This window comes from Dermacentor variabilis, chromosome 5 (genome assembly GCF_050947875.1).
Source record: "Dermacentor variabilis isolate Ectoservices chromosome 5, ASM5094787v1, whole genome shotgun sequence".
Classification (NCBI taxonomy): domain Eukaryota; kingdom Metazoa; phylum Arthropoda; class Arachnida; order Ixodida; family Ixodidae; genus Dermacentor; species Dermacentor variabilis.
The window spans coordinates 63358960-63379953 of record NC_134572.1 but is presented as its reverse complement, the minus strand read 5'-3'; the positions used below and the strand labels follow the sequence as shown (position 1 = coordinate 63379953).

Below are 20994 nucleotides of genomic sequence, written 5' to 3'. Positions count from 1 at the left end.
TGGCGCCAGCTTTTCCAGTGGTGGAGCTCGAGGTCAATAGGGTCCCTACAGACCTACCTGATACTTTTCTGTAAAGGTCTTTACCCTGCAGCTCAAAGCAACGGGGCGGACTTTTTCAAAGCATTGGGGTTTAGGAACAGTGGAGATATTCACTTTAGGCGGGCAGAAATAACCAAACAGAGTTTATCTGATCGGTTTTTGGTTATTTATCTGATTGGAATCAAGGGAAGAGTGAAATTTCACCCTCCACTAAGTACAAAATATATTACTAGTCACGGCTAGGTGGTGTGAAAAAGTAAGGAAAAAGTAGTTGACGAAGTATCATCGTCATCACACCGTCAATTTGGCGGGAAGAGTTTCACGATATACACAATATGCAATTTACCCGCGCTTTTGTCCAGTGCCGACTGTTTCTGACAGATTGCTGCAGTGTAGAACGCATTTTCCTGTCGTACTGCAAAGGCCACAAGCTTGTGCGCGCCAGTGCTTTACTCGAGCAGTCGCTCCAGTTCAGAATAGCGCATTCCACAATGTCCGGCGAATTCCCGAAGCTGAAATTTGTCCGGCTCACGGAGCACGCACGCGCACCGACGAGGGGCTCGCCCGCTGCTGCTGGCTTCGATCTGTACAGGTGAAGGACTCACGACTTCACCAGCTCCCACAATTGCCTCTTGTGTATTTAAAAAACACGGTACACTGCATCTGTGTAGCAGCAGATCTTTTAGCAGAACGCCAGACCCATCTGATTAGCCACGGTATTGCCTGTGACTGCGCTCGTCTATTGTTTTTGGCTGATACGGTACTGATAAGCTTTAATCAGCTCGCGCATGTTCGGTAGTAGCTGTCGATCAAGCGTGCTGATAAATACAAGGGCTTCCTTTGCTCGGTTCTAGTCTTTCTTTTTTTTAATCGTCCACAGCTCACGACCGCGGCCGATATAACGAAGGCCGCTCGGACATTCGACGAAGGAGTTCTTGCAGTTCAACTTCTGACTGAAAGCCAGCAAGAATACAAACAAAAAGCGCGTTTTAATAATTTTCGTAGTGGTGCCGATTGCGCGCATCTCAAATCTCAAGAGACTGACGCGAAGAAGGCTCATTCGTAAAACCGACAAATTTCTTAATCTTAATTCAAGATGAACAGCGAGCAACTTCAGTAGTATTTTTGTCTTTTAAACTATTCTTGCCTGCAGCTCGTATTACTGCGTTCGAACCTACCTTTTCCGACCTTTGGCAGCCAATGTTACAAGCCTATCGCGTGCACACGAAAGACATTCGTATCCCATGGTCCCCTCTTTGCTGCAGCCAGCATCTGCTTGTTTGCACGGCGCTGTTACTATGAGCCATAGCGACGGCCTTTAAGTGTAGCTATTCCACTAGGCATATTTGTTCGAAATATTACTTAAAAGTGTGCAATAGTATCTGTTGACAGTGTCTTTCCTTGTAAGTTCAAGTTAGAAGTCACAGCAAGCCTCCTTGCACCATTGGTACACTGATACATAGGAGATTGGACTGTACAAACACTTGACTGCCAGTGAACCTTCCTCTGCGAGTGTTTTCACACTCACTGCATCTTTATTTTTTGTACCTTTTCTCCTCCCTAAGTCTACGTAGGGTAGCCAACAGGACACAGCTTTGGCTCACCTCCCTACCTTTCCTTTGTATCACTCTCCCTAATACATAGGGAACTGCATGTCACTATCGTTCTTACCTTGCAATTTGTTTCTTAATCTTGTCTCTCTCAATAAATTCTACCCACACTGTTATGCAGATCGTTGCCCTGGCTGTGGCAGCTCGCCCACAATCTTCCACGTCACGATTGAATGCACTGCAAACCTCTTTCCTCCCTTGCCAACTCTCCTTTACCCCCTATGCAACAAAGAGCTGTGGGACGATGCCCACTGCGACGGACCTCCCGAGGTCCTCCAAGCTGTGATACAACGGGCTCGAAACATCACCGGAATCATCTTAGGGACCCTGGACTGAGGGTTCCTCCCACACTGCTCTCGCCATTCAAATATTATTAATAAAGATGTTTTACTCTCTCTCTCTCTTCTCTTTTAAGGTCGTAGGGAGTCATCCACTTGTAAGAAGTGCATATTAGTCTCCTATGTACTCACAAGCTCTTTACGTCCCTTTTGCAGTGCATACGATTACCAGCTGCCTGCTGGTGGCCGCTGCGTCTGCCTCACTGACATACAAGTCGCTGTCCCTGAGGGCTGCTATGGACGTGTCGCACCACGCTCGGGCCTGGCTGCCAAACATGCAATTGATGTGGGCGGTCAGTGCTGTTCTGTTTACTGGTGCCCTCTTGTTCATGACCATGTCGTGACGTATTGCAAGTTAACAAAATATGTGTAAGTTGGTTGTAGATTCAGAACTGCATTACTTTGGCAATGAGTGGAAGGTTGCTGAGCAAATATACAGCACATAGGCTGCTGAATGTGCTAACAGCACTGCTTTGCTTATGCCATTTTGTTCACACAGCCCTTTACATATCATCTAATGTAAAGAGGCATTAAAAGGAAATAAGTCCATCTAGTGTTAAAGATGGTGCCCCAGTGTCACTCCTGCTGAGAACAGAGCGTTTGGGGGAAAATTATGTAAGTTTAGGACAGGATTGGTGCCGCTGAGATGAAAATATGTTACAATGTCCCTATAGCCGTATTGTGGCTGACTACTGATGGTAAAAGAGCTAATTACATAACATTTCAACACTAAATGAAATGCAGTTTGGCTAATTTAATCAAATTTGCTTGCATACTTAACTCACTGTTGCCATCTTCTGGAGTGCTGTTTGCTGGAGAAGGGCATGCTTTCTGTATAGGGTTGCTTTACTTATAACAGGCAGTAGGGCACAACAGAGTATGGTTGCCATTGCACCTTAGGATCGATTCCAAGGAAGGGCTAATTGTGAGGGGTTTGAACTGTGAAAAAAATGGGTAGTTCCCTTCACTTCTCAGCGACCATTTCATGGCATAAAACGAATGTTGCAAGGTTCCAGAAGCATAACCTAACCACCCACTGATTCACAGGATGTCTGCCATCAGGAAAAACCTGGAATTCTCAGGGAATATGTAAGTTCTTGAAAATTCAGGGGGAAAAAAAAGAAATTTTCAGCTCGGTTTGTTTGAATCAAGGAAATTGGTACCTACAGTGGCTGTGGCAAACATTGTGGCGTGGCAGAAGAGAGTGATGGTTTCAACTGAATAGTATACGCGATCTGCAGATATGGTATGGTGTCTGCTGGTTTTGTGTGTGTGAGCCTGGTTGAGTGGTTGGAACATGCATTAAACACATCATTCATTCAGATCTGATAGTGCATTCCAGCTGACTGATAGCTTACTGGTAGCACGTAGTTCAAAATTATGGGCTGGCAGTAATTTGGCAAGCTTTAAACCACCATGTTTTATTGAATTTGAACTGCCAGTATCATAGGACTTTCAGGGAATCTTCATAAAAATATTGGGGAAGAACCTGGAAAAGGCAGGGAATTTGAAAATGCCAACCTAGTAGACACCCTGGATCCAGCATACACCCTTCGAAGGGGTTGTGAAACATTTTTTGAACATAATAAGAAAACATTGCTGATCTCTTATAAAGGCTGCTGTGAACATGTGAGCCAAATGTTACTGCACTGCGTGCAAGAGGGGATTTACAATCTACTGTCAAACACAGTGAAAAATCGCTTGCTCTCGCTTCTGCAGTATCGTTGTGCAGCATCATCGAAGGCAGCTGGCCTACCAACGCTACTGGCAGATTTTGTGATCGCGAGAGCATTCTCAGTAATACATAACTTAATTTTGAGTTAAATAAATGAAAAATATGTGTGTCTGCGATCTCGGAAAGGCAGGAAAATTATTTTATATTGTATTGCACATTGTTGTGTCTGCTGTATGTGGCCTCAGAGATAGCTGCGGCATGTTGCGTAGCGTAGCGTAGTCCACTGTGGCCACCACAGAGCTCGTGATGAGCCCTTTTGCTGCCGCGACACTAAATTTTTGGCAAGTGCCTAGTCCTCTTAGCTCCTCCACTGTGTAGTTTCCAGTGCACTAGCGGAGATCAATGGAGAGAGAAAGCCAGGTATTGGAGTGATAACTCTACGTATAGTTGAAACATTAGAAAATTTTTCGCGGCATAAGATTCGTGAGGCGATATCCTTTAATAGTGAGACCATTTTGTGATTAGTTGGAAAAGTATTTCAGAGCCCCTTTAATGTGCTGAGCACCCATTTTATTCATGGTGCTTATTTTAGTGGCATAAGATTATGTAATATATAAGACACTCACTGGAGAAACAAATGGCACAATGTGAAAACTACATCTGCAGAAAGCTTGTAGAAAGCAGTCCAGCCTAAATCAACTGTACACTTAACAGTTTTCTGTATTTGTTTGCCTACATGCTCGGGACAAGAATTCAAGTCGTGATGTGCTATTCCTTATGTTGGAAGAGGCAGTGTGTTGTGTGGGGTGAGTTTTGTACTGGAGGAATAGATATTGCCTGAAATATAGTATTGTCTGTGAAATTCATGGGAAACTTGAAGATGAATACCTTTGTGAGCAGGGTAGGACCTCAAGTTTTCACTCTAAGTGTGCTGTAATTTTAACTTGTGGAGTGGTCTTTCTTTGCCATTCAGTTTAAGTAGCACCAGGAAAAAAAATATACAAACAAAAACAATGAGAATAAGACATGCACACTGTATTAAAAATTTTCGCTGCGAAGATGAATGATGCTGGAGTGCCTTCATGGGTGATGTTTTCAGTTAATTACTAAAATTTGTGCTCGCTATAGAAAAAAAACTTGTTTCAGACCTTGTGAAAGCGTCCTTCATAGACATGTAAGATGCATTAATCATTGTAATGTTTAATTGCATTCCACTTAGCACTAAGTATATGTTATACTGTTCTCTCCATGTTCATCCTGTGCTGCATTATTCAAGGTGTATTGCCTAAATGGCTGAAGCCTGTGCTCCAGTCTAATCAAAGCTAGTAATGGTAGTCTGTGACAGCTTATTTGGAGTTCAAGAAAGGATGCAAGTGTTGGAGTACTTAGCTAACACACATGTGGAAAGCTACAACAGCAGTATCAGCTGAAGTCCTACCAGTATTGACTCATTGACTGCATCTGTTGTCTTTGGTGCAGCTGGTGTGGTGGATGCAGACTATCGGGGCAACCTGGGCGTGATGCTCTTCAACCTTGGCAACACTGACTTCACAGGTAGGCACTTGGGGCGTTCTTTGTAAGCAGAATGGGCCTATTCCACTTCACGCGTGCATGCAAGCGCTCTGGGTCACACTTTAGTGACGGATCACTTTAGTGATCATGGTGTGCTCATGGCATTGCTTAAATACAACTAGTATACTTAAGAGGAGGTGCTGATGTGTGGACGCACCGCCTACAAATTCACAGACTACCTTCTCGTGACGTCATAAACCTGGTCAAAGTCCATCCATGGCTAGTTGATCCTTGATAAAAAGACGTTAGATTGCATTCTCATGTAAAGAAATCTTGGCCCTGGCAACTCTTTTAATTTTTTTTTGTTTTTAACAGACATGACCTAAATATATGTTAAAAATACATCTAAAATTCATGTCACAGTGATGTCATCTGTGCTGTTGTCTGGGTACAAAATTTACGAGGGCGAACCTTTCCCTCTATTTTTTTTTACATATCCATTCCCAGTTGCAGACCTTTCTTGAACAGGGCTGGCCTTCTGTGAGTTGTTGAAGATGGCTGTTGTGCTTCACACGTCCACGGCATGCGAGCAACGAAGTCTGATTGGTTTTCTATGGAGCAAGAGATGAACACCCATCGAAATCCACAGGGAAATGCTGCCCACGTTTGGGGAAAGGAGTCTTGCATTGAGAAGTGTGAGGTGGTGGTGGTGTGAGTTCGCAAAAGGTTTTGAACAATTGCATGTCAATGCGAGGCCACTAGTGGCGATCAGAACCGCCGACAAGCTCCGGTCATTTTACTGGGAGAGTCTGGATCACCCACCATACAGTCTGGACCTTGCCCCTAGTGACTTCCACATTTTTGGTCTGCTGAACAAGTTCCTGGCGGGACAGCGATTCATGTGCAATGGCAAAGTCAGGACAGCAGCCTGACGGTAATTCAGCAGTCAGCCGGAAAAATTCTACCACAGGAGCATCTCAAATTTATTGCTGCAGTGGGACAAATGTCTGAACCGGTGTGGGGAACATGTGGAAAAATAGTGTAAGGTACAGTGAAGCCTCATTAAATCGTAGCTGGCTGGAGCTCGGAAAAAGTATTTACTAAAAGGTAATACCGCTTAACCGAAATAGCGTGAGATCGCCAACTTACCTGTAAAAAACAACTCAGAGAGAATGCAATGAAAGGGTAAAAAAACATGCAGTATTTATTCATTTTGCGCGACAAAAGTATTTTATTTTAGTTTGATGCCGTGGTGGCCTAGCAGCGACGACAGTGGCCTCAAACTTCCTTAAAGGGGTGGAGACATCAAAATTTTCGTTCATGCGTTTGTTGATTCAAACGTTGCGTCACGCTTCAGGGAGCACGATACACACAGCGGGATTCATATATATCCGATAAATAATTTAATAATAGCATTATTATACCGAGCGATTTCGGTTTCGGTTTCTGGGCTCAGGGGGTTGCTGTGACGTCACAGAGGAGGAAACGCAGCATGGCTTGGTCACGTGGCCCACAAAAAATAGTGACGTAAAACTATGCTGCGTCGTCTGCTCGCGCATACCACTGGCGATTCGAAGTGCATGTCGCGATTATTATAATTATTGCGAAGAGCGACAACAACGGTAAGAAAATATTGCGGCTTGTGAGAGTCGGTGATTCATTCCGAAGCGCCGTAAGCTTTAGCTTTGAAGTGAACCGGAAAAGGCCTAGCGACGATATCGGCGGCGCCGAGCGATCCGAGGCGGTGAAGCTGCCGTCGATGCCAGAGCGACCACTCCTCGGTCGCTGATTGGCCGCTTCGCCGTACGGCTGCCGCACAAATGGGTCCCGGGCCCGTCCTCTCTACGGCAAGGAAATCTCGCCGTTGGCGAGCAAAACCGCCGTCGCACGGGGGCCCGCGAACGGCAAACGGAGTGCGGCGAGTTTCCGTGCCGGTAACGTGGACGGGCCGGTAACGTGGAAAGGCCAAGCGAAGGAGAGTCCGCTCCGAGCTGCCGAACTACGCGACTATGCGAGGAGAGAAGCAGACAACACGAACGCCGCATATCCTGGTCCCTTTCGGAGTCGGCCGGCTGGTGTTACACTCAAACGTGTAAATGCCCGTCCGCAGGGCAACTCGCCGCACGCAGTTTGCCGTTCGTGGGCCGGCGTGCGGCGTTCGTGTTGTCCACTTCTCTCCTCTTGTGTCCGTGTCTGGACGCCTTACCCCTTCTTTGCATTAAGAAAGGATTTCTATATGCCTGTAGCTCGGTCGTAGTGGAGGCTATGCTCGGTTGCTCGGCTCAGCAGGCTCCGTAATCGGCATTTCATCGCTACTCATCATACGTCACGTTTTTGTGCTGGTGTGCTACATAGAGTTTCTCACTATAATACCTAGAGGGAAATCTGGCGCCACCGTCTATGGGAGTTTCTTAAGGGGGCACCGTGCCGTCATGGGAATGACGGTATATGTGTCTGCGAGGCTCGTGTTGGCTGGTGTTGTAAGAGGCTTCGTCTAAAACGTGGATATGGCTACATAAATAACGCGCTCTCAAAGTAAAATCCTAATGAAATGTTTCCATTCACGCATATTACATCTTTACTCACCCACAATGCATGATCAAGCGAAGAAAAGCAAGAACAGACGACCAACTATTTCAGAGCGAGCGCGAACCTTGTCGTGTGTCCTCCAACTTTAGCGGCCCGCTGATATTTTTTACGTAACATATAGTCGTACACGCAATAGCAAGTTTTCATAGTTAAACAAAACATGTTTTCGCGTAATAATAAAGCTAAAATAGCTTTTTACGCGCTGTTTTAGTAGAAAATGAATCATTGTGACAGACGGAACGGTACTTGCCAGGCGCGTCTTCAAGGTGTCCTGTCTCTCCGAGAACGATGTCAATCCGAAGTCACAATATACCGGCATTCTCATGCATACCACAGCGCAGCAGCGCCAGATTTCCCTCTAGGTAATAGTGAGAAACTCTATGGTGTGCTATGACGTCAATATTTTCGTTCCTCCTCTGTGACGTAGTAACTGCCGCGCTAGCGATGGGTCTCGACTACGAGAAGGAGTTTTTAATGACTCTTTGGAGCTCAATTAAAGTTATTTTGAAATGTTTGCAGCGTCCAATACCTCGTTCTGGGTGTCCTTGCATACGGAAGCAGCCTACAACATGCTTTTTATAGCCTCAAAATTTGGTGTCTCAACCCCTTTAAGCTGCGAGCAAGCTTTTCCGCCAGCCCCCTCTTCTCAGCAAACACCCTCATGAGGCTGACATAACTTTCAGCTTCTGCCACTGTCGGGCCTGAATCGCCCATGCTGTCGCTTTCCGTGTTGTCCTCATCATTGTCGTTATGTGACCCTTCGGCAATAACAGAGGCAACAATGGCGAAAAGTTGAACATTGTAGCCGACATCTTTTTGCGGTCTCAGCAGCACTGCCGAGCATCTTCTCCTTCACATTCCAAATGCCATACATCATAGTCAACGGTAGATGCCTTTCACGTGCCAGCGGCGACTTCGTGCCTTGTTCAATAGCATGAACAATGTCCAATTTTTCTTATATGGTGAGCATCCTGTTTTTGTCCTAGCTTGCGCGACGCCACAACATAGGCCACCACTAGCCAGCCACAACGCTCTCTGGCTCGGCGCCGAAATGATAGTGATGTTAATGTGTCTTCACCCTTCCCAGCACCCTCTGCATTTGCGCTTGGAGGCCGTTCTGAACTCTGAGGATCGTTATTCTGTCTGGCCAACCTACCGCCGTGAGTGCGCTATGAAAAGCGCAAGCGCTGTGTGTTAACTGATACATACGCAATAAGCTAGTATGGTTTATGCAGATACAAAATGCATTATTTTCAATGGCCACTGAGCCGGTGATTTGACTTTACTACTTTTAAAACGAAACTACTGCTTAAGCGGGTACGGTTTAACAAGGTTCTACTGTATGTAAATAGTATGTAATTTTTAATTACCTGTATGCACCTTATTTTGGCTATTAAAAATTAAGGGCTAAAGCTTTCTGATTCACCCTCGTAAAAACAGAAGTTAGGCCATCATTTTCATTGCAGAAAAGCCATAATTTTTTCTCTGAACAAAGACGCTGCGAGCACTGATAGAGAATGTTACCAGTCTAGCCTGACTTACCACAGTTAAAACTTCATATAACGAAGCCTGTAAAATTGGCACTTTGCATTGTTATATTAAAATTTTGTTATATATCAATATTCAACCTTTTTGCAAATAAGTACAGTCGCCTGCATATTTTTCTTGCATGGAAGGGGCCCTAAAATTTCCTGAATTGGGCAATCGGAATAAGCTAAATTTAATAAAGAAAAAAACATTTTGTTAAATTTGAGAGTTAGTGATCAAAGATGTGGTTTCATGCCGTGTCAACGATATCTTCACATCGGCAGTACAAGCGAAGTCTGTGAAGCTCTCACATCCACACTGCCGCCGTGCTGATAGTGTTGCCCGCAGAGGGACGACGCTCGCCCTCTTGCTCAGGAAGGCGCTCAGGAAGACGGCACACATCAAGCCATCGTCCTTCCCTGTTGACCCTTGCACACCTTCTTTTGTCCCCTCAGCATCCGGTGCGTGTGGTGCAAAATTATCTTATCACATTTGAACTTTATAGACGATGAGAGTGTCTTGCATTTTGTATTATATACAACTACTCATGCTTATCGCTGTTATTGTGACGTGAGGCAGAAAGAATTGGTCATACGAAAAATACCCAAGTCTGGCGCTAGCGCACGCTCGGAAATATACGGTGTAGAATGTGTTGATATGAAAATTTAATGTGCTGTGCTGACCCCAGACTCACCAGTTGTGACCGCAAAAATCGCGTGGCGTGCGATGTGAAAATTCGTTGGTCATAACCAGCTGAATTCACCAATACTGGCGAAGACACTTTTCTGCTTTAGCGGCCACTCTTTGTCACGTGGTGTGCTATTTGAGAGATTCACTCGCAAGCAGTCAGATGTAATTCCACCATTTGACAATCTGTGTCCGTGACAACTTCCATTTATTGCCTCGGTATTGCTTCGCGGTGTCAATGAAATTTGGTTATATTGAAATCTTGTATAAACACACTTTGCTATACTTATTGAGATTGAGAATACATGTTCTTTGGACACGAAGTTCGTTATATCGAGGTTTAACGATATCGTTTTGCTGGCTCTTTTATTTATAAGACAAGGAACCTGTGCAGCATTGAAGGCGCCACTGTCTATAGCAATCTTTTTGCACTCTAACAACCGTGCAGCAGACAATGATATGGAAAGTGACATGCATAACATCAAGTTGAGGAAGAAGTGCAGTTAGGCAGGTCGTCTAATGCATAGAGCAGATAGCCGGTGGTCTGTTAGTGTAAAAAAAAAATGGGTGGCAAGATAAGGGAAAATGCAGTTGGAGTAATGGTGGTAGGATCAAAATGGTGTGATGAGGTCATAAAATTTGCAGCATGAGGTGTACTAAGTTGACTGGCACAAGATGAGTATAGCTGGAGGTTGCCGTGAGAGGCCTTCGTCCTGCAGTAAACTTTAAATAGGCTGATGAAGGCTTTCTGATGGCTTTGTGGCCTACAGGGACAGTGCTGTAACAGGCAGTTTGTGTGTAAAAGTGCCATATCTTTGTATTAGATTTTATCAGTGAGGGTATCTAAATAAACAAAGCCTAAGTTTACTTACAGGTCATGTAAGAGAGCCGACTACTAATATTTTTTCTTGCAAACTGTTTACCACGGTCAAACATAGCCACCACAGTGCGTTTTCATGTTACTGAAGTGCAATGGCAGCTTCACTCGAGTTGGGACCAGAGTAGTTCACCACAATTTAGGACAGTTCCAAAATACTATCGGGGATAATGATAATACTGGTTCACTTGTATGCAGTGGTTTGCATTGAAAATGTTGCACTTCCTTGTGCAAGGTGCGCAAAATTGAGCTGGTGCAATCCTGGCAGCAGTAAGTTATTACTGAGTCCCTTTAGTCCTTACATTAGTGCAGTTATTCTCAAATGTAGCTGGAATCATTTGTGCCAATGTGCAAGCTCCTCAACCGATTACAGGAAGGCCATTATTACTGTCTGCGTATTGTCAAGAAAAAGTTGGTGTAACTTCTTAATTGTGATGCTGCAAGTAGAAAAGTTGAAATGCTTTCTTTTTTAACAATTTTACAAAATCATCTTTAGATGATGACATGTTTTACTTTGGCATGGTGCTCTCTCCTTTTAGTTGCCCGGGGGGATCGCATTGCACAGTTCATCTGCGAGCGGATCGCATACCCTGAGCTAGTAGAGTGTAAGGTGAGTTGATCTGTATGGCTGGCTCGTGTCTTTCAACGCCTGCAAAGGCAGCGTTGTGTAAGACTGCGCAGCGACCGAGTTTACATATGGCAAATGCAAGTACTGATGTAGAAGAGCATTTATTTGTGTAGGTTTTCTATCAGCATCTCGTCAATATCTGTAATGAAACCTGTCACCAGATGTACAAATTTGTATAATTGAGCAGCATAAGGCAACAAGGGCTGTTTGAGGCTCTTTCCCTGTAGGATACTATCCTTTCTTTGTTATTAGTGTTGCACAGCCGAGGAAAATTTCGCCAGGCATGTGCCCTCTGTGTACCTACATTTATTCTCGCCATTCCTTTTATGGCCACTTGAACTGTGAACATTTTAAATACAGAAGTGTGCCTTCTTTTTTGCACCACTTTAATTACAGTCCTGTTCCAACTCCTCTAAAGAATGTTCTAAATCACATCCCCCCGCCTCCTGCCTTTTCTTTTCAATTTTATTGATAGCAGTGTGGTTCATGTCTGTTCTGCTCTGGGTGAAGAAGCTGAAGAAAATGATTTTGTGCCAAACAGGCATTCTTGGTTCACACTGTGCTAATTTGAAACAGTTTAGAGCCAGAAACAGGTTGAAATTGAGTGATATTTGCAGTTGTTTGTTGTGTGTGATGTGTAGCTGCCAAAAGTTGTGCAGGTCTCACCAAAATTTTTTATGATGTCTAGCCACTGCCAAGGAACACTGGCTACTATTTTATTTTCTTGGTACATTTAAATACAGTGCTGCATCGGAATGTTTCATGTACCTTTTGCTACTGTTTCTTCCAGAGCCTGGATGAGACGGAGCGAGGTGAAGGTGGTTTCGGCTCAACGGGCCTGTGAGGCTGATATCAAAAGCCATCGAAGCACCAAATAATGGTCCCAGTACTTTTTTTTAGTTACCCAGCGAAATCTGCATGTTGATAAGTGAAAACAAATCTGCCCTATCACCATCATGCCTTGTTCACATCGTGTTGTCAACAGACAGATGCCCACCACTAGAGTGATGGGCATTCTGGCTGCTGATTTAACCAATTGCAGTTTGCTGAAAGTGATTGATCCAGAGTACAGCTCTGGGTTTGTGTTCTCAAGACCATTGTCTAAAATTTTTGTTCTGGCACCTATGCATTTTTTGGGGCTCTGTTTAGCGTCCAATCCCAGCACTGCCCTATTGAGAGCCAATGAAGCTATACTACTATAGGTGCAGCCACAGCACCTCGGAGCAAAACAACGCACACCCATGTTGGAACAGGAACGGGTCGCTTAGGCACATTAATTGATTGCTATCTTCCCATTTAATCTTACCATTAACATCACGGCTAGCTTCATTATATTTCATTGCTGCCTAATCCAATTAGTGAGTTCCATTGGGTGACCAGGAGAGAGAGAAAAAGAGACAGGAAGGTCAACTATACACGTTTGGTTTGCTACCCTGTGCTGGGAAAGGGAGTTAAGGGATGAAAAGAGAACACCAAGGGTGCATTCATCCAGAAGTGCACATAGAAACTACTGTCGTTCACCAAGCTCTGTTGACTTCAGGGACTGCAGCAGTGCCTACGTCGCTCTTTGAGCTTGCTACACATATAGCCACTGTCCAAGGACCGTTGTCACCGATAATGATCTTGAGTACAGGTTATATAGCATGGTATGGAGATGAAGTTGATTGTCATCATGGTGGGTACAGATGCAGAGATGTTCTATAGACTCCTCACACCTACAACTGCCACATGAAAGTGCTACACTCATCCCAGTGCCGAAAGTATGTGAATGCCACACCCAGCCACAAGTGACACAATAATGATGCATTGCAGCAGGAGAGGCCTTAATGTAGCTGCAGCTTAAATGAAGGATCTAGGATTTGCAGTCAACAGCTCGAAAGACTGAGGGAGGTCAGTCACCAAGCCTGGTGCTATGGGCCAACGGTCTCAAGGGCACGGAGCAAGAAACATTTAGGAGTGGAAACTCCGCTGTTTGCGGCGACCAGAAAAAGTCACAAGCCCGCGGAGCCGTTGTCGTGGTGGCGGCGCCTGGCAGCCTGGAAAGAAATTACCGCCGTTGAGAGCGCTGCATTTTTTTTTTGCTGCAGCTTCTACGACGCGCCGCATGGCGCCGCCACTGTATATGGACCCGTCGGCGCATACAAAAATTGTGACTTTATCTGGTCGCCCGCGCTCGCTCGCGCTGATGGGAGTTTCACCTCCTAAATGTCTTACTCCGTGCTCAAGGGTGAACAGAGGTACCTGGCTTAAGGTGCCTAGGTGCTGCTGCAATTAGCACAAGCTTTTGTGAGGACACTCAAGTACTTAAATATATGTTTCTATTCACTCATTAGAGTTGACTGTTTGTTAATTGGTACCACTAATGATGATCATAGTGGTAAAGTGCAGAGCTAATTAAACAACAGAAGAATACAGTTGAAGCTTGTTAATTTGACTTCGCAGAACTAGAAGAAATGTCTGAGTTACCCACATCACCAGCGCTTTAAGCAGTCCAGATGCAACAAGAGGTTGACTTGACAGCCTGAAATCAGCTGTGGTTATGCATGCATGGGCTTTGGTTGTTTTGTTGAAGGCTGTATATAATACCTAAGAAAATAGAAAAGAAGACAGCTAATGCTGAAGTTAAACTGTCAGAGAACATGAAACACAATAAGTTGTAGGCCTGAGCATGCATTTTAGAGTGCAGCTCTTAATAGCCTGTTCCTGCGACGAGCGGCGGCGGCGTAACCGAGCGAACAAGCACAACAGCAAAAGATGAAAGAGGAAATGCGGAGCAGCAGAGAAAAACTGCAAACGGCGAAAACCAATGAAAGCGGCCCCTTCACCGACGTGCCTGCAGGAAAGTGCTTTCATGCAGATCTGCCCCACTGCTCAATGCGTATTTGTATCTGGTCTCAGCCGGATCGCTCGTTTCATACTATAATCTGCTCACGTTAGCTTTTGCTCGCGCTTGTTTAGTTTGCTTGGTTTGGTCTCATTCACGCTTGTTTCAATTGTCATGGTTTGTGGTTGTTTTGTAATCTGATTGTATGTGCGACACAAATTGGCTAATATACTTTCTGGAAGCCAAGCGGCACCAGTGATTACACTGGAACTTTCAATAAAAAGTAGCATAAAAGCCGACACGCTTGACTCGCAGATCAGGTTTTTGACGATTGCCAACTCTGCTACATGTCTCTCTCAAGTTCTTTGCCTCATCATATTGCCAAATGAAAACACGTTTGGAGCTGTGCTCAAATTTTGCATTAGGGAGTATCGTAATCGTCGGTGATTTTTTAATATTTTTTTTTGCTTTTCCTTTGCACTGTTACGTGTAGACGTAAAGTTAGTTGTTCCTTTGGAATACATTTATATACTCTCCTGTGATGTCCTTGACCTACGTGACCGTTGGTTTTTACAAATATTTACATAGTGGCATCGTCTTCAGTAAGTCACTTTGTGTTGCACTATTGTCTTGCACTCATTTAGCTGTTGAATTTTTGTTTTCTGTACTGCGTTACATGTTGTATTACACAAGATGTAAATTGTTTTTAGCTGGTACTTGGTCAAGTTATTTCACCTACTGTTTGTGTGGGAAAGTGCATAGTAAGAAGAATTGCATGGTAACAGAGAGAGAATAATATAGTGTTATTTAAAATGCTAACTCAAGGTTTACCATATAGGCTCATGTAAGGGGCCACACCCCCAACTTGGCAGCCTCCCCCCCCCCCCCTTGAAAAAAAAAATCCATTGGAGAAGCAATCGCGTTCGGTGCCCCAGTGCCGCGTGCGTGCATTTGCTATTTTTTTGCATGCTGCATACTTCCCCGTGCCACTGCTAGATGGCAAAAGCTGCGCGCAGACCTCTGATGCAATGGTACATCCGAAGATCTGAGTTGTCCAGTAGTCGCCAGCTGCATCGGCACCATTTTGACCAAAAGGTTTGGTCCCATGTGCGGCCCTTACTGCCCGTCTGTGGTATTTGGAAGAATTGGCAAGGGAACGTAGATAGGGTTTTAACTATGGCTCACTAAGGACGATTGAAATGCGACACCCTACAGCGAGCTACGAGACTCTTTAACATTAGCTCATGGCAGGACCCCTTCATTGAAGGATACCATTGCTCTAGGTAGCTACATGTCCCAGAATGTCCTTTGTGCTAAACATTCCCATGGGAGCTGATGCACATTTGGAGTTAGCTGTCTTCAGTTAGTTGCCTGTTTTACTTGCCGAGGTGATTGCGAGTGGTTAGGGTCAATGTGGTTGTCGCACTATTTTCATAAGGTGACCGCGGCATCCGTCATGGTGCATCCTACTCTGGTCTTGGTTAAGAGAATTCGTGCCCGTCAGGATAGCCCTCTGGGAATAGGCTTGGCATCATGCAGTATCCCTTCAACTTATGATCACAAATTACCAAAGAGTTTCCTGCAGAAATTACTACAGGGAGCTCTGGCACTGCAGTCGTTCGGCTGCACGATGGCCATCATGGGCAGCACGCAGATTTTGTCCGATCTTCCTTCTCGTGGCTTGAGATGTTCCTGTGGCATTATTATATTTTTGTCTTTCTCGACTTCCAAGCAATCATACGTTTCTAAACGCATAAGGCAACAAATTTCTGCTCACATGCAAAATGATTGCGAACGGTTGAGTTTGTAGTGCAGTATTTTGCTGAAAATGATCCACTTGCCAAGTTGCAAAGCTGTTTGAATACAGAAGGACGAAGCTTTAGGAAATCCATGCGAGATACCCACCATTACGCTGGCTGAACTGCCATACTTGCAGCTCTCGTAGAAACTAGCGCCAGAGCTCGCTCTAGTAATTTTCCTAAGAAACAATTGGCAAATTACTGTTTGCATGAAGCTCTGCCCTTAGGCAGCATTCCAAAAGAAATGTTAATTTCCAGGTGATGTTTACATGTGAATATGGAAACTTAGTCTTGATGTAGGGTGAGGGGGAGTTAAAAGAAATAAAGCCTCTACACAATGCACTGACTTCTTCAGACTCTCGCTTGAACAGATATATCAAGCGTTACACAGTATCCATGCGATACGCATCCCAACTCATTTGTTATGTGCTTCTCTGTGGCAGTGTTCATACTCTACCTTCAATAAGGCCATAAATCATATCTTGAAATGCTGACAGCAGTGTCTTTACATATTGTATACCAATGGCTTTTCAATCTTTTGCAGATACGGGTGTATATTGCTGGAAACTGTGACAGGGAATCTCAACGAAGTGTTCCTAAATGGTCTTGTTGGCCACTTTCATTCAGCATTTAACAATGCCTTCAGAAAAAAGAAGTGCTTTTTCTTTTGTTGCATTTAGAAGACTTCGAAGAATGTTCCTTGTTAAGCACTACATGACGAAATAAATTGATGTTATGTAAATTGTATTGAGCTTGACTTTGTATTGGAAGAGAAGGATTCTCGCTGTCATTTAAGAGTGGAGGGTGGCTTGCTTTTAAAGCGTTTTGTCTGCAGATACAAATTCATCGAATTTGCATGCCTTAATTTATCATATTTATTTATCTACTAAGTTGTGTTGTTCTTCCGTAAAATTTAATTTCATGCTTTTAGTTGCTGTAAACCATATTGTAATACCAGAGTGATCTGAAATTTACAGCAACAAAGAGGAAAATCTTAGTTATAGATACCAAACTTGTAAAAAAACTATTTGTCTCAGTGTGCCCCATGAAGGGTACTCCTTCTGAAAAGCAAACTACAGTGATAATATTGGTCATCACAATTGCAGTTCTGAGGAAAAAAAAGTGCGGTTTTCTGGGAATGACATAGCTCTAACAGTGATTGTGAAATTTATCATGTCATGCTTAATTCGACATGTTTAACGCTCTAGTTCCTCAGATGGCATTCTAAGGATATGCTAGGCATCATGATGGTGCCCTGGCAGCTACCAGGCAATGCTGCTGTGACGTGCGGCGCAACTAGTCCATTTAACTTTATCTTTACTGTCTGTTCCACTCAGACGAGTGTCCACACCCAGCTGGTCAGCAGAAACGCTAGTGTGTGTGTGTGTGTACACAGCGCTCATGCCAACAGTGGAAGGCAGAATGCTACCATGGCTCTTCTGCTGGGCCGATTGGGCAAACCACGACGGTGTTTACACTCGGCTTTGTTTTTATTGCCCAATGGACTACGTGTCGCTCACATTTTGGGAGACATACTAAGGCCCTTATCAAACAAGTAACCAGCTCTTGCAAGGCTCTCACCCGTAGCAGATCATGTCACCTCCAGCATGGCTATGCACGCACCATTGGCACCGAGACGTCACAGTGGTAGTGATGGCTTGAATGCATTTAAGGTATTCGTACAACTACTATTGCAAATAAAAAGACTGTGAGACTAAATGAAAATTCAGTATATCAAAAATCACCGAGCGCAAGTTTAATTGAAAATGTATTAGTAAAATAAAAGTCTAACCCTCAGCCCTTTTCGTAAGGATTGCTGCCCAGCTTGTAAATTGACGAACATATTCAGTGTTAAACGTGCCGGTTATTTATGCCGCCCAGAAGAGCCTCACTTGCCTGTGCATCCAGGCTCTTTGAGGTAAGCATTAGAACGAGCAAGAAAGCTTAAAAGTGGCAAATAGCTCTTGCTGTGGTGACTGTTATGAACTGTCTGTCATGCTCGTCATCTTAATGTTCATCTGTAAACAGTCCCACTGCAAGATGATGCTACCTCAGGCCAGGTGTCAGGTTTTTCAGTGACAAGCCACAAATTTTATTGTTAATCACAATGTCTACATTTCAGCAAAATGAGCCAATAGCATATTTTTATTTTTGATGAAATTTACATATGATGTTAATTGACAACTTGAGGCACTGGGCACTGAATATGGCAAACCAGTTCTGTGAAGCTCACAAGGTGGAGGAGAGTACATGAAACGGAACATTTGGGCATCCACCGAATTGTTTCATGCACTTTCTTCCAACTTATGTATTTGCAGAACTGATTTGCCATGTTCAATGTCCCAGTGCTTAGAGTTGTCGATTAATTCACCCTCGCTCTGCAATTGGCTAGCCTTTTGGTTAGCCCAGATGGTAGAACGATCGTTCCGAAAAGGTATTGGTCCCAGGTTCGAGTCCTGGACCAGGAAGAATTTTTCTTCAACTGCGAGGCTTTCTTTCCGAGAAGCCTGTATGGGTTTCCTTTGTAATTTTGTGCTACAATTCAGGTGGATGCCAGTTTCTCCCTTTCATAATTTTACATTCTGGAAGAGAGAGAAAGAAGTGGGGTTCTACATAGAAAAAGTAATAGGGATGGCTTGATTAGTCGTCATTGAAGACTCTCACCAGCACTTTTCGAGGCTTGCTTTCTACAAATTGCCCACATGCAAATTGTGTATTTCTATTGACTGTCTCTGAGTAGAAACAAACAATACAGAAATAGATATAAACATACAATCGAAGTGCTGAACTTGCAGCAAACCTACATTCCAAACATGATGTATATGAAGTTTACTCCTGTGCCATGCTATTAACCTGAATTTGGCCAAGTGTGGCCTAGTTTATTAGTACAGAATCCTTTAAGAAAAGCAACCTAAACAAAATTTTAAATGCTCAATTGTACGAAACCTCAACCGTTTATAGCAAAATTGAACCTTAACGGCACTATGCAAGAAAATGATCTTCAAGAAGCAGAGCTCGTCCTTTACTATTTTTACCAGAAACATGCAGACAAACCAGGCTTGTCCATGGTGTGCGAAAGTTGAAAAAGGATCACTGCCCACTGCTGTTCTTGTATTTCAGAAGTTTGCTTTCCTTATGTCTGTCAAGTACCCATGGATCAGTGGTAATCTCAAGTGCCTGCAATGCCCTTGTGTGGGCATCATAATGTGTCAACACATACACACCAAGTTTGAAATGCATGCGTGTTGGAAGTTAATTCTTTGTTTGTGTGTTTTTTCACTGACCTTGTCTTGTGCCCCAACCTGCAATCATAGGAAATCATAGGAAGGATTCTCCCTGCAACAGTATGGCTTTTGAGAGAGTAAGTACTTCACTGTAGAATGTTGTTGGCTGTGTATACATCATCATCATCAGCCTGGTTACGTCCACTGCAAGGTAAAGGCCTCTCCCATACTTTTCCAACTACCCCGGTCATGTACTAATTGTAGCCATGTTGCTTCCCTTCCCTTGGAATCCAGTTTGTAACCCTTTATGACCATCGGTTATCTTCCCTCTTCATTACGTCTCCTGCCCATGCCCCCCATTTCTTTTTCTTGATTTCAACTAAGATGTCATTAACTCGCATTTGTTCTCTTACCCAAGCTGCTCTTTTCTTATCCCTTAACGTTACACTCATCATTCTTTCCATAGCTTGTTGCGTCGTCCTCAGTTTAAGTAGAACCCTTTTCGTAAGCCTCCAGGTTTCTGCCCCGTACTGGTAAGACACAGCTGTTATACACTTTTCTCTTGAGGGATAATGTGTATAAAAGACACTGCCATCAGCGATGTCATCTGGGCGTCCAAGATAATGTCTGCATCAGGCTGAAGCATGCATTAAATGAAAGTTTTTTATTGAAGATATTGAGCAGCATACCTGAAACTTTGTTCACCAACAGGACTTCCCCAGGTTACTTGAGGTATCGCATCGACTTGTGGAGTGTCTACCACAGTTGTCCAAAACATGGGCCAGTAGTGCAGGTGTGGCATTTTGATGCTTGCGGTTGTAATTTTACATGAAGATTAGTCGAGGGGAGTGAGGTGGTGTGATCACAGTATCACGGGAACCGGGGGTAGCACTTAGATTCTTTTGTGCCAACCATTGGCTCTTATTTCGGTTAAATTTGCACTTTTTTCGCCAAGCTTCAGCAACCAAACATGAATGAATGTAAAATGTGGGTATTGTACGGAATACCGTACTGGCAAAAGCAGTTCTGCACAAATGTTGAAAGGAAATTGGTACCAGCACCTGCAGGACAGTAATTGGCTGGCATGACATGGTGTGCGTCACAGCATAGAAGGTACAGTGCTGGAGGGCACAGTAATCCTATAATATTGTTTGCACCTTGGAGCACCCTTCTCCAAAGGCCAAGCTGCTACACCACCAGCAATTCAGCAAGGTGATGGTAAGGATATGAATGGCAAGGTGCAGGGAGAGAAAAAATAAAGGCAAGCAGTGCTGGTCAATTTGGAGCTTCCATTTTGTGGATAGGAATAGACACTAGTTAGGCTGAATAAGTCATAAGACTACATGTCTCACAAGCGACTCAAATATCTGGTTCGAATGCATTAATAATGTATATCTTCCATTAAACTGATCAAATGACCACACATTTCATCCGCGGAGCAATACACGTCAACCAGTAGAATTTGCCACGTCTAGGCAAATGGCCATGCTTTGTGTACACAATGTCATTGAAAATAATGTGCTGCTGCATTTTTTAACTTTCCTGCTTGTAGTGTACTCAGAGCAGAAAAGGCAAGAAAACAAATATGAAAGATTCCTTTGTGTGTGCATGTGTCTACACAATTTCATTCTGCTATAGCTCAAATGCATTGTCAAAAGTATTGTT

General features: G+C 44.0%; 1 protein-coding gene across 2 annotated transcripts; it reads left to right on the top strand.

Annotated features, from left to right (window-relative positions):
- The first annotated feature begins 128 nt into the window (after window positions 1-128).
- On the top strand, window positions 129-16852 carry dUTPase (Deoxyuridine triphosphatase). Of its 2 annotated transcripts, XM_075692599.1 has the most exons (6): window positions 129-631; window positions 2144-2280; window positions 5142-5216; window positions 11394-11464; window positions 12273-12362; window positions 16650-16852. In XM_075692599.1, exons 1-5 carry the CDS (start codon window positions 375-377, stop codon window positions 12324-12326), a joined length of 594 nt encoding a protein of 197 aa, XP_075548714.1. In that variant the 5' UTR covers window positions 129-374; the 3' UTR covers window positions 12327-12362; window positions 16650-16852. The 2 variants fall into 2 exon arrangements, with proteins under 2 accessions (XP_075548714.1, XP_075548715.1); XM_075692600.1 differs by lacking the exons at window positions 129-631; window positions 2144-2280; window positions 5142-5216 and adding exons at window positions 6807-8923; window positions 9575-9751.
- The last annotated feature ends 4142 nt before the right edge of the window (window positions 16853-20994 follow it).